The sequence below is a fragment of the Plectropomus leopardus genome, chromosome 9, assembly GCF_026936395.1.
Source record: "Plectropomus leopardus strain MGB_pleo_1.0 chromosome 9, ASM2693639v1, whole genome shotgun sequence".
In the NCBI taxonomy this organism is placed as follows: Eukaryota; Metazoa; Chordata; class Actinopteri; order Perciformes; family Serranidae; genus Plectropomus; species Plectropomus leopardus.
Genome location: NC_142184.1, coordinates 3,158,254 through 3,172,696, shown reverse-complemented (window position 1 = coordinate 3,172,696; position 14,443 = coordinate 3,158,254). Strand labels below are relative to the sequence as shown.

At 37.6% G+C, this 14,443-nt stretch overlaps 1 protein-coding gene across 1 annotated transcript in view; it reads left to right on the top strand.

Annotated features, from left to right (window-relative positions):
• The first annotated feature begins 2,608 nt into the window (after positions 1-2,608).
• The window catches only part of srms (src-related kinase lacking C-terminal regulatory tyrosine and N-terminal myristylation sites), a 59,402-nt gene continuing 47,567 nt past the window's right edge, over positions 2,609-14,443 (top strand). The window contains exons 1-2 of the mRNA XM_042491013.2: positions 2,609-5,064; positions 12,060-12,181. Of these exons, the coding sequence (XP_042346947.1) occupies positions 4,685-5,064; positions 12,060-12,181 (502 nt within the window). The 5' untranslated portion in view covers positions 2,609-4,684. The remainder of the gene's footprint in view (positions 5,065-12,059; positions 12,182-14,443) is intronic.

Here is a 14,443-nt window from a genome sequence, read left to right as displayed (position 1 = left end):
AGGCCAGTATAGTTGGCGGTGTAACTTTGTACTGATGCGCCGTAGAAGAAGACCACGCTGATGTGCAAAGATTCGCACAATGACACTTTATCGGCGACAGAAAAGGTGGCGTTTTCAAAAGGTTACATGGTTTTAAAAGTTTGCGTTTTCAGGCCCCCAAAACACTGTTGTTGTGTGAATGAAAGAAACGAAAGTTTAACGTTTCATGCAAGAAGCGTTGCCGTGTAAACGGCCCCTTAGTGCGACAGAAAAAGGTCCGGTATGTTAAATGCAGAATGCAGAAATACCAAGTTGTCCTAATGCATCAGGTCACTTTTTACAGTGTGTAAAGCAGCACGCTTACCAGCTGTTCTGACCCCAAAAAATCACATAAACTGCCTTTTGTTTCTGCCTCTAAGTGATTTTGCTTTTTGATAAATAGAAAATGAAAATCAAACCAATTTTTAAATTTCGCTTAACCCTTTTGACCATCAGAAAAAAAAACGCCTTGTATTTCAATTTTAATTTTTGCATTTTAAAACAAGAATCGTGTAATAAAGTCGTTGTTTGTTTTTTTATCTTTAAAACGGAAAATCCAATGTACAAAAAAGATACACAGACCCTGACCCACAATCCTCTGCACAAAAAAAGTCACATAAACCGCTCATTGGCTGCATTTATAATTTTAATAAAATCACTTAACTTCAAATTTTGAGCTACAGACTGCAACATTTATTTATCATCACATTCTCATCCCTACTGGTCAAATGCTGCCTCTTGGTCTGTGGACTTTCCCGTCTTCATGTGACGAGCGAGGTGGCCGCCTGCGTTCTTTGACGTCCTCGGATGGCGATTAGATTAGATCAGATTACGGTTGTTAAATGCATGTTTTCATACTTCAGTTTCCACAGAATATGTACAGTTTCTGCTCGTTAGACGCAAACAGGCTTTTTTGGTAAAACGCTTTGTATTTAAGGTTATTTTCTTGTGCAACAAAAGGGGTGCAGGGCGTTTGCAGTCTCTCTATGGACCTCATTACCAAACCGCATCAGAAATGCCTCCGCTCTGTCTGCATTAAAACGCCCTCAAAACCCAAATCTTCAGACTCCATTTTCCCCGCAGTCTTTAAAGGGCTCATAGAGCTCCTCACTGTGGTTTTTTTAATCAAACAAACAGGAGGAAATATTGTTGGGACTATTTTCAGCTGCAGATTAATCCACATTTAATGCTCTAATAAGTATTTGTGGCGGCAGGATTGTGTATGTAGGAGTGAAAATAAACTACAGTGTGAAGGATCATGCGACGCTGTGGCTCACTGATGTGTTTTTAACATCAGAGGGAGAAGAAACATCAAGCTCTGATTCAAACACAATGTTAGGAGATTTATTCATTGTTGGTTTTGGTCTTTTTATCCAGTTTTCACTGTAAGAAGTCGTTATCTTTCTTAAACAGCTCCCACTTCGTGTTTGTTTGTTTTTCTCTGATGGACATTTTATTTCTTTGTTCAGTTCAGAGCGACACAAATTCTTAACAATATTTTACTGAAATTTCAAGTGTTGTCAAACATGTTCATAATGTACAGATATAGTATATCTCTCACACATCCCTACAGAAAAAAGGAAATAAATGAGCAATGGCAGTAACAATTATGACTATAATAATAATATTATATATTAACCGAAAATCATAAATAATTAATTAGATTCAAAAATAATAATGATAAACAAATAAATTTTAAAAATTTTAAAAAATAATGAGATATAAAATTAAAAGACTGAATAGCATAGTAATATAACAAATATCAAAATAATAAAAAAAATAAGATTAAACAAAATAAATAAAATGAAGTAAATAATAATGCAACAGATATAAAATAAAATAAAATGAACAATTGCAGTAATAATAATAATAACAGATTATTTATTAACTAAAATACATAAGTAATTAGATTAAAAATGATAAACAAACAAATAAATAACAAAATAAAAAAATAAATACAAATTATCAAAGTAACAAAATAAAATTAAACAAAATAAATCAAATGAAGTCAAATAAAATGCAACAAATATAAAATGAACTGCAGTAACAAGAATAAGAAGAATAATAACAGATTGTATATATTAACTAAAATACATAAATAATTAGATTAAAAAATAATGATGAACAATACAATAAATAACAAAATAAAATTAGATTAAATAAAATGAAGTAAAATAAAATGCAACAAATATAAAATAAAGTAAAAACAAAAGGATCAATACTTTTATGTAATCCATATAACATTTCTTTGTCAGTCAGTGATATGTGTTTAATAAATAAGTCTCAAAAACAAGCAAGCTCTCACTGTTTACCTTTAACAGTTTAGAATAACACATATTAAACAGACCCTCGACTTCCCTCCTCAGAGTCAGTAACACCTTCACTGGGTTTTCGGACCGTTAACGTCACAGAGAGCCGATGATGACTCGTTTAAAGAGGGAGGAACTCATCAGTGAAATGACCTGCTGAGCTCATCAGTTGGGCTGAAAACCTGCTGACAGCACGCGTCTGCAAAATTATCTGTGATTGTCTGAAACTAGTCACTTCATGTTAAATGATGCAGCTTATAATTAAATCTCAGGTTTGTTGAATCAGATTATTTGGAGCTGCAGCATCACCTAAAATTCATTATTCAGGTCTGATGATGCTTTTTGCAGAAACTTTTCGTGATTCAGATCTTATTTGTGGCTTCATCCGCAGGCTTTGCTACTTTGTGTTGAAGTGCTGTAAATTATTTGTATCCTGTGCACTTTTCTGCGGTAATGATGCAGAACTGATGCAGGATGAAAAGCACAAAGAGAGCAGCGCTACAAAGGCTGCAGTCATTAGACTCCACCGTCTATAAATAAAAAGCCAGAGGAGGACGAGATTAAAATATTTCATCAGTGTGGAGACTCTACAGCACCTCACTCTCTCTGTGAGAGACTTTATTGATTCTGATCATACAGATTTATTAACAGACATCACATTTATTAGTTTAGACTATAAAATGTAAAAATAAATAAATACATTTAAAAAAAAACAACTCCAAAAGTACTGCACTAAACTTCTCCCAGGGCCTGAGCTGTTGATTTCAGATACCTTTTTTTTGTTTGACCAACAGTACAGAACCCAGAAATGCTCAAATTACAGTTACAAAAAAGTTTTGAAAGACAAAACACACAAAAAAATCTCTGAAAAAGAATTAAAAGAAAAGAAAAATTCTCCAATTTTTTTTAAGAAAGCATGCCTCCAAACCCATCAGCCCACAGGTTTTAAAGGCGGGTTTCTTCAAAAATCTGCAGTAAAACAATATAAACCACTTTAAATTGGATGCCCCTTCTCTAAACCAAAAAAACATAAGCCCCTCCCCCTGCTTTAAGAATTTTATTTGACATGCGTCCCCCTTTTTGCCCCCTCAGGCGAAGCCCTGATGTCCTCAACTCCTACAAACTGTATTCATTAGGACATTTTAGTCTGTGAGGTAGTTAATATTTTTTATTTTTTGACAAAACAAACGTATACAAAACATCAGATAAAACATACAGAAATGGTTGAAAAAACGTTAAAAAAAAGTATATCTGAAAAATTCAAGTACAAAATCAGTATACGAATGATAAAAATGAAGCAGACAAATAAACAGACAAGAAAATACATTGTTAAATAAATAAATAAAAAGCAAGAACCATGGACATAAAAATACACAGTGCATTTAATTCAAAAGCTTGACATTTTTATTATTATTAATTTATCTGACTGAAGGAGAGCTTTCAGTTTCAGGAGAAAATATTCAAATTTAGGAGCTTCTGTTTGTGAATGAAAAAATGCAGCATTGAAAATAAACTAAAATAAAAATTCATTAATTATGGTAGTTGATAATAAATCAATGTGGAGACTAAAGCATGACGTGTTTTCATGAATAAATAATAAAAAACAGAATAAATTACAGGAGGCTGATGGAGATTATTGTTTCGCAAACATACATTGTTTACTCAAACATAACGACCTTCAGGAAAACTGTCGGGGAGCCAAAACACACACACACACACACACACACACACACACACACACACACACACACACACACACACACACACACACACACACACACACAGTAGTCCCTTTCTCCCCCTCAGTACGCAGGTGTATGAGCAGCAGGACGCGTGCGGAGCGCCAAACCCAAACTTTTTCACGCGCCGTGCACCGCCTCACCTTCACCTGCCCGCTTCCTTCTCGCGGATTAACACCTGAGCATCAACCCGCTGCTGCAGTTTCCCCGTTTTTCACCAGATTACGATGGATTAACATTTTCTCCGGAGCTATGCTCGCATTCACGGTTCATCCTGGGTCGAGCCACCGAGTCCTCGCAGGGAACCGACCCGACTTGGACGTCCTCCATTCCCGTTTCCGCATTCCCGCAGCCGCCGTGCGCACTGCAGCCGCGGAGCTCAGATCCATGATCTCAACAGAAAAAACCGGTTCCTCCGGCTAATCTACCCAACTATTGCTGGCGTTGCATTATGTTTGGAGCCGGGGGAAGAGAGGGAACCCGGAGGACTGAACGGCTGCTCACTGCGGGCTGCGAGAGGACGATCTCAGCGGACTGAGAGACCCCGATCCGCGTCTTATTGATCGGTGTAACGATCAAACCTGGAATAACCCCGCCGCCGCTCCTTCATGTCCCGGGATGGAGAGTTGCTGTCGCTCCTGTATGCCGTGTTTAAGCCGGCTCTGGGACTGCATTTGGCCGGACTTCCGCTACCCAAACGTCCCCAACAACAACCATGTCATCGCCAACCCTGGCGCGCAGGCGGCGGAGATCCGCACCGTGTCCGGAGACATCCGCGTCCCGTCGCCCAAGAAGCGGCCGGTGCAGCTTTACGCGGCGCTCTTCGACTTCGAGGCCCGCAGCGACGACGAGCTGACGGTGAAGGAGGGGGACAAGCTGTCGGTGATCGAGAAGCGGGGCGAGTACGTGCTGGCCAAGAAGCTGACCGGGTCTCTGGAGTCCGGACTGATCCCTGCAAACTACGTGGCTCTGCTGCAGGACGAGTTCGCCAAACATAAGTGAGTCCCCCCCAAAAACATCCTCTGCTGTTTGTCCTTTTTCTTTATTCCCAAAAGTGTCAGCTGATCTCATGCTGTTTAATCTGCTGTCTCACCTGCTGAGAGTCACTGAGCCAAAAACAATCTACTAAAACCCCAAAATGTTAACTAAAGACAGGGACAGGGGGACATTTAAGGGGACGCAAGGTTTAACAATAAGTGAAAATCATCAGAAATCCTGACAAATCATCAACCAACTATAAAAATGCAATTAAATCCGTCAAAACTCAGAATAAAAAGCTCATAAAGTAATAATTAAGATGTAGATTAAAGATGCAAATAGGTGTGAGTCAGAGCACACACAAAAATAATATTAAACACAATGATTATAATACTAAAAGTAGACTTTTAAAAGAGGATAAGTATGTATTGAAATAGATAAATGACCTTACAACACAATAAAAAAAAGATAAATAGACCAATAAAACATGATAATGTGTAAAACCTGATACCTGAAGATAAAATAACCAGTGAAAGTGATGATGGATGGATGGATGGATGGATGGATGGATGCAGTCAGCCGGACAAAGGGACAGAAGGTTTACCTGTAAATGAACATAAATCTTGTTTTTTTTTAAACTGAGAAATGGCAAGCCGGCCGAGATTTGACCTCTCGGCTGTTTCTGGTGTTGACACCAAAACATCATAATGAGCTGCTTCAAAACCTCCAAACAGGCCACACGAACCTCGCCGTCTGATGTCAACAAATATTTTAACAAAAAAGACAAGACAGCATTGAACACAAAAGCATGTTTTATTATAACACCAGCCTGGTGAAAATAAATGCAGGGAATTTTTCAGTCGTATGTGATGAGAGATTCTTTAAGTAGTTGATAAAAGTTTGCCATATTTTATGGAAAAAATGTATCTTTTTCCTTCGTAAGTAGGTTAACGACTCCAGAGGTACGCAACTATTCGCTTCTGAGAGCCACAATCCAACAGACAATAGGAGATATCGCTGGATTAATTTTTATTCATTTCTCTCAAAATGAATAAAAATACCTATGACAATCTCCAAAAGACCAAGCTGACACATTCAAATAGCTTGTTTTTGTCCGACCAAGAGTCCCAAACCCAAAAAATAGAAAGAAAACCAAAACTGACTTAAATTCTTAATTAATTATCGAAACTCAATTCGGGGCCCACTGGCATCCTCGCAGCATCCAAAGCAAAGCTGAACCCAGATTTTTTTTTTAGATAAAACAACCTCCGCTGCTGCCATTGAACCCGACTGGAGCTAAAAGTAGTCGAGAGGCTGCAGCTGCAGGTCCTCCATTATTCATCCAGCCTGCGGGGAATCATCATGTTTCAGCTCGGCTCGGCCTCTAAGGTCGACTTCTCTGTCTGCGTCCGTGCTGCTGATCCACCACCGACTCCTCGTGTCCCGCCGTCCTCAAACGCAACCGCAGACAAAAACAGACTGTATAATAACAAGCTTCATCCTTTGTTTCAGTGAGCAACATCAGAGAAACAGTTTGAGGTCAAAAGCCTAAAAATTAAGACAAACGTGCTTTTTTTATCAACCTAAAAAAAGTCAAAGCGCCCACTTCACGCTGAGTTATTTCTGCTGTTTATTATCTCAAACATCACTATAAAACTCCTGCGAAGGGAAACGCTTCAGTTTACAGGCACAGCTATACACTGAGAGCTTTTTCTTATATTTTATTCTCTGCTTGTGTATTAATAAAGGAAAACTAAATAATAGAAACTCCTGTCTGTAGAATGCAATACAGTGCAACAGCAGCACAAACCGCTGCTGTTGACTGCTGTGCTTCAGTTTTAGCGTGGTGTGCCTAATAAAATGGCAACCGATCTTCACCGTCACATCGTCAGATACCGTAAATTCTGACTTCTTTCTAAAAGAAAAGTGAAAGTAAATTTTTTTTCTTGATGGGAGGAGCAGATTTAACGTCCCACAAAATAAAGAAACAATAAACAAGCGCATCCTTATTTATATAACACATTTCATTTCACATGGAAACACATCTTTTCAAAGTGATTCAAGATTTTGTACTTTAACCCTTTGATGCCTGAGCAAATTGGCTTGATTTATTTCAAAAACATGGAAAGAGGCCAACCAGGAACTTGACAAAAAATTGACAAAAAAAATAGCAAAATAAAAAAAATAAATCAATAAATAAATAAATAAATAAATAAACCAAAACAAAACAAAACAAAAAAATAGAAAATGACCTTTAGAAAGTGCTAAAAACTTGTAATATAATTAAATATATAATTAAGTCTGAACACAGCACAAGAAAAGTGATGACAATCCAGGCGTTAAAAGGTTAAAGGAAATATACTCAAGAATGATTTTCGTGGTCTCGGAGGCTCTCACTGTGTTTTTGTTACAGATTTTAACAGTTTAAAAGAAGGTTTAAGTACTCACTTTAAGGTCAAGGTCTTTTCTGCTGTGATGCAGCTCTATGAAATTACACAAATATTAATGTGATGCTCAATAATAAGTTTAATATGACCTACACTAATGGATTCTTAGTAACTTAAATTTTTTTTATTGATTGATTGATTTATTTATTATATTTTTTAAGGCTACAAAAAATGGTTGTTTTCATTATCAGTCAATGTGGTGAAAAACTCCCAATTAGACGGATAAATATTTATCTTCAAACATTTAAAATAAACAAATAAGCAAACAAACAAACAAACAAAGATTAAAAAATAATAAATAGCATGTTTTGTCAGAACAAAAGTCCAAAAGTCAAAAATATAAAAAAAAAATCAGTGATGTAAAACAGAAAAAAAGGCATCAAATGTTTGTTATTTTTTGAATAAAAATTTCTACAGTAAAATTATGTTTCCTAAAACATCCCCGCAGAAACGTCTGGAGCAGGTACTTGTTGAGTTCTTCGTTGTTTTATCGGCTGTTTTCGTTTTTTTATCTAAAACGTTTCACTTCAGTTCAGTATTTCCAGTGTCTGTGAGATCTGAGCTGTTTCTTGAGCAGCAGCGTGTCGTTACTGTGAGTGAAACTTGAGCGTCACGCTGAGCGGACACGCCCTCCCTGATAAGTGAAAGTAAACAAAGGTCAGTTTCTGTATCTGAGCAAACAGGCAGCTCTCAGCAGCACTGTGACTCCTTCACACCTCATCTCTTCAGGAGTTCAACAAGTCCACTTTTATATTTAAACTTTGGACTTATGAGTGTGTATCAGTGGAGGAAGAATTCAGATTCTTTACATAAGTAAAAGTACTGTAAAGAAATACTCTGGTTCAAGTTTAATACCTGCATTTACAGTTTTACTTGAGTAAAAGTATTATCAGGGAAGTAAAACTATTGAGTGCATAAGAAATCCCCCCCGTGAGTGTAAATACTGTGTCATATCTATTGATATACATGAAGGAATTATCAGTTTATTGGCCCGGCCGATTATTGGGGCCAATATTTGTTATATTGCAGATTATCTGTATCGGCACTGTATCTTAATGATCGCTGATTAAATTAATCAATTAAAAAGTGTGAAAAAAACATGTCAGAAAAATATCTTTAGGAAGATTTTTTTTTAATTTATTTATTTATTTATTTTATTAAAAATTTCACTTGACTGTATAAAACTTGCTGTATATTATGGTGATTGTTTTAGTTTTTATTAAATTTTTGCTAAAGGCATTTAAACAAAGTTTCGTGTTGGAGTTTGTTATATTATAAATATTGGCAGAAATATTTTTATTCTAAATGCATATCGGTTCCCAATATTGGATTTTGTTTCCTGAACAACTAATAATCGGTATCGGCCCTGAAAAAACAATACAGACGACCCCTAATATACAGTCATACAGTTTAGCATTAAATTAGTCTTACTTATGCATAAATGTTAAAGTAGCCCTTTATTCTTGTAGCCAATAAATTATTGAATTATTTCATATTTTTGCTGCAACTGATAATTATTTTTTTTGTGATAGTTTAATCTGATGATTATTTTCTTGATCAATTCATTTGTTTGATTTGTAATGTAGGAAAAAAGTGATCATAATTAGGGACATCTTTAAATGTCTTGGGTCCAATCAGAGTGAAAAATCAGTTTTGGTCCCTAAAGCTAAGTTCCCTTCTTCAGGTAAACTGTACAGGGGATAGATTTTTATATATCTGTCTATTGTTATTAAGGCTCAAAGTTTCTCATAATTTAGGGTGTGGTCACTAAATGACGTGCTTTTTGCTAGGCGTCACCACAACCGAAAGCCTCATTCCCACTGCACAAAAAACTAATGCTAATGCTAACACCTGGTTTTTTAATGCAATGACAATACATACGATCGTCATCCACACACCAAATGACTCTCACCTCTGGCTCTGATCGGCATTAATGAGAACACCACAGCTCCTTACCCAAAGAGATGCAAAGACGCATCGTCACTAACAACCGTCTGTCTCCTCCGAAGCAGCATGAAAACATCTTATGAAGAGACATATGGGAGAAAGTTTTAATGCTGCCGTCTACTGTTTGCCTGTTCTCCGGCCTGTCCTTGGTGTCACATAGACACACAAAACAACCCACATCACACAGAAAGCTTGTCTGCTGCAGAGTCATGTACACAGCTCTGCTTTACTGGCAAAACCGAAATAAACAGTAGATAAAAGGCAAATTAAAGGATAACAGCACAAAATATATATGAGATAAATATGTTAAAAATATGTAAAAATAATAAAATGATATATCTAGTAAAATGGTAAAATAGATTAAATGTATTGATAGATAGTCAAATAGATAAATAAATAGGTAAAGTTCAGTTAGATTTCACTGTCTGTTGCTGCCCAGTGATATGGTGCGATATTTCTCAGCCTTCACGTCTTGTACAATAATCGAGGCTTCAACACTGGAGTCTACAAAACAATTTAAAAAGTCACCATGACTACGTCCATTATTTTACACACTCAGACACGCTATATAAACATCGGGAAAAGTTGTGTGGGTTTTGGACTGAATGCAGCAGACCACGAGAGGATCCCCACCAGTGGCATGTGCCAAGCGGCAAATCAGATCAGAGGGGAGAAATGAAACCGAAAGTGCTGGACAAAGACAGAGGAGGAGAGCCGGCATCAGGGCGAGGCTGACCCGACTTGGACCGAAAGCTTCTCCTCTACCAAGCCTTCTTCTGTCTAATGTCCGGTCTCAGGAGAATAAAGTGGATGAGTTGTGATTGAGGCTCACTCAGCAACGGGAGATCAGAGACTGCTCTGCGCACATCTTCACAGAGACATGGTTAACCCCTAACATCACAGATCAAGCTGCTGAACTGGATGGACGGACCTTGTTCAGAGCCGACAGGACACAACACTCCAATTCAAAAATGCACTGCAGGAATTGAATGATGCTGCAGCAGCAACATGCCGAAGGAACTGGATGGAATCCTCATAGTAGCTTCTGATTTTAATCAAGTCAACCTTAAACTCCAAAGATGTCGCGGGATCAAGGACAAAAACAAATTTATTTTTTAAACTTGGTTTAAAAAATGACCAATAAATCTACCTTCTGTCTTCTTCTTCCAAATGTCAAAATTGTTCAGTTTATTGTCATTGAAATGCAGAAAAGCAGCAAATTTGAGAAACTGAAATCAGGAAATGCTGTAACACCCACAAACGTAATACAAATCTGCAGCTTTTAATTTAATAGCCCCACAAACTTATTAGCAGTTAACTACTATAAATGTAATACAAAATATGCTGCAAATGTCCAAAAAAAACATCTGTGGACATAGTATAGAAGTCTCTCCAGGACGTCATATAAATATCCTTTCTGGATATAGTATAGGACTTCATATACATGTCTTTTATAGACATAGTATAGATGATTTTTCTATACGACATATACATGTCTTTTCTAGACATTTACAGGTAATTTCGGATTATGTTTGTAGTAGGCAACTGCTTTTATGTTTTTGGGAAATTTTTTACGTTTGTGGAAAATTGATTACATTTGTTGGATTATTACATTAAAAGCTGCAGATTTGAATTACCTTTGTGGGCTCTTATTATGTTTGCGGGTTCAGTTTTTGCATGAAAAATGACTTGTACAATTATTCAATTATCAAAACAGTTGATGTATTTTTGTTTATAACTAGCTAAAACTACTTGACCAATAGATAAATAAATAAATTTTATATACTGTTGGGTAGTTTCATATTTTACTGTGCATCATATTTTCAAAATTCTGTTTGTAAAATATAAATTTGTTGGGTGACTACAGCTGTCAGATTTAAAAATTGATAACTCAAATTTTGTTTACATAGCACCTTTCAAACAAATCAGATACATACAACACAGGAGATATGCAAAAATGTATATTTTACAATAAAATTATGATAGTAAGACACTACATAAAAAACAGACTAAAAAGATGGATTTTTACTTTACATTTAAAAGTATTTCCAGTATTTCCAGCTCCTAAATGACATTAAATTAAAGTATGAAGTAGCATGAATTGGAGATACTCAAGTAGATACAAATACTATAAACGAGTACTTTTGTGTATTTTGGTTAAAAGCTCGTATCGAGTCCACGGTGGACTCCAGGTTTTGGTTGAACTTGTTGCTGCTGCTGATCTAACTGACCGAACCAGAAACTGTGTTTCTGTAAACTTTTTCACTCTGTCAGGCTGCAGTGTGCAGAATGTGATCTGTGTGTGTGTGTGTGTGTGTGTGTGTGTGTGTGTGTGTGTGTGTGTGTGTGTGTGTGTGTGTGTGTGTGTTTATCTACACACATGATTGGCTTTTGTGTGTGCGGGCTTCTGCATGTCATGTTAACACATTCTTCTTCTCTTTGTTCTCACGTCCGTCACTCACTCATTCATTCATTCATTTGCTTCCTCTCTTGTTACTCTGTTTTCATTCATCATGATTGTGTTTGTCTGAAATTGTCTGCTCATCCCTCGATTGTCTTCCTCCTCTGTGCCGTCTGTCTGTGTGTCTCCTCTGTCCTCTGTCCTCTGTCCTCTGTGTCAGGTGGTACTACGGGAACATAAACCGTGTGAAAGCTGAGAAGCTGCTGCTGGCTCCCCAAAACAAAGATGGCTCCTTCCTGGTTCGCATCAGTGAAAGCCACAGTGACGAGTACACAATCTCTGGTAAGTGGCTGCATCTATTTAGGGATGACAAGTTTCATCTCAATTTTGATTTTTTGTTGACCACTGTAGGAACCATGAATTAATTCAGAAAGGGGAGAATTTTGTAATATTGATATTGATCTGAGATGGTTTATATTTTGGTATTGTCACTTTTTTGTTAGTTTTTGGGATATTATTATTTATTAGTTTCATGATTACGGTTATTGGGGTGTTTGGGTCTTTTGGATATAAGTGGTGACATTAATAATCTGTATGAGTACCTGCTGTTGACCTGTGTCAGTTGGATAAAAGAGAGGGGGAAGAGGGTCGCCAAATTTTTGTCGACCGCACTTTCCTTGAGATTTCTGTGATGAATTTGGACTTTTTTGGATCAGCAAATCATTTGTTGGTGTGTCAGACAATAGACCGGGCCCAGTCTCTTCCTCTCAGTGGCTTTTAGTTTGTTTCCTGTAGTTGCTACAACAATGATATGTTATTTGCTGAAATTTTCTCGTACTTTTTACAAATTTCTCGCTAAAATCTTGGGTCATTTCTTCTTAAGCTGCTCATTGCCTTATTCCCATGTTCGTAAAAGGTTTCAAAAGGTTTCAAACAGTTAAAAAGAACTGTGTTTTCACTTTGGAGGCATAGATCAGTTTTTTCAATGGCTAAACAGATGGAAATATTTTAAAATTTATGGTGAGGCAGGTGCAGAACGGTGTTTACCCTGAAGAGAGCATAAAAATCTTTTTATGTGCAACTGTCTCAGTTCAGTTGGCAGGACAAGGATAAACGCCTGAGGGCAAAATTCAATTCGGATTCGAGGCTGATTTGCATGTGTTTCCTTAAGTCGCAGCTTTGAGCTCTCGGTCACCGTATCATGTTTCAGTGGATCCGGATGTCACTTGCCGCATTTCCTCTTCACCTCCTCTCTATTTCTCTCCATCCATCCTGTCCTCCATCCATCACCTCCTCCTGCCTCCACCGCCCTTCTGTCTCGAGGTCTCCAGCCGCTGTCAGCCTTAATCTCACTGCCTTCGATCTTCTCTCTCTGCTCCGCTATGGAGGGCAGGAGGTGACACAACGAGCCCTCGAGTGTTGGAGGATGGCGATGGCAAAAACGGCTGATTGCAGTTTTAAACTCGTACTACTTGGTATAATTAGAAATAATTCATCTCTGTTTGATTTTTGGATTTGTAGCTGGTTATCTGGGTCACAGATTGTGACCCCACAGTAAACTTGCTGTTGTAGTCGAGTATTGCACACGTAGGTAAGGATTTGAATGCATATGTTAACGAGAAACTGCAGATAAATAAACTGCTGCCACTGGGGGGATTTCCATTAACCTTCGAAGTGCGCTAATTGAAATTGTGAACACAAAATACGACATTAGGGAAATGCACAATGCCAACATTTTTTTCTTGCATATGGAGTTCCTTTGTTACATCGATGAGATTGATTTTCTCTTCAAACTCACAAAAAAGCATATAAGAGTATTGAAAAAATGTGGAACTATTCATTTCGTAAATTGGGAAGTTTTGGCTTGAACACAGCTGCAGAATAAGCTATCGGCTGTTCTGCATTTCTCTGTTGCTTTCTGAAATTAAAGTAGAGCTTGAAAACAGAAGAACTCAATTATTAAAGTGTTAGCTGGAGCGTTTTGTACACAGGAGAGTTTCCTCTTCCGTCGTAGTAACCTACATTTGGAAGCTCGTTGTCGTCATCAAACTACACTTTTATGAATGAGCCCACAGCCAGTTCACTAATGGACCCCGTGAGAGTTGTGACATTAAAGCTGCTGTTATTGCTCTCTCTCGCTCTCTGCATCGCCTCCAGCTCATTTCTCTCTCTGCTACTATGCAAGTCACTTTGTCCCTTCTCTCTCTTTTCATCCTCTGGTTTCACTATCTTCTACGTCGGCATCTTTTCGTCTCCATCCCGCTGTCCACTTCCTTCCTCTAGATCGTCCTCCATCTCTCTCCCTCCCCCTACTTCAAGGTCCTTTAGGTCCCAGGGGGGAAAATGCTGCAGCTAGATGTTCAATTTTCACTGTGCTGGTGCTCCTGAAATATGCATCATCAGTACTCTGCGTGCATACGTGCCTGAGAGTGAAGGCAGCACAGACCACATCATTAATTACTCTGTTTCATGGCACAATTACACACAATCCCCTCTGATTAACTGTCTTTCATATAAACAGGCTCATCTTCATGTTCTTTGAGCTTTTAGTTTATATTTTTTGTGAGGAACACACTGACATTGTCCCTGTTTGTGTTCAGTGTT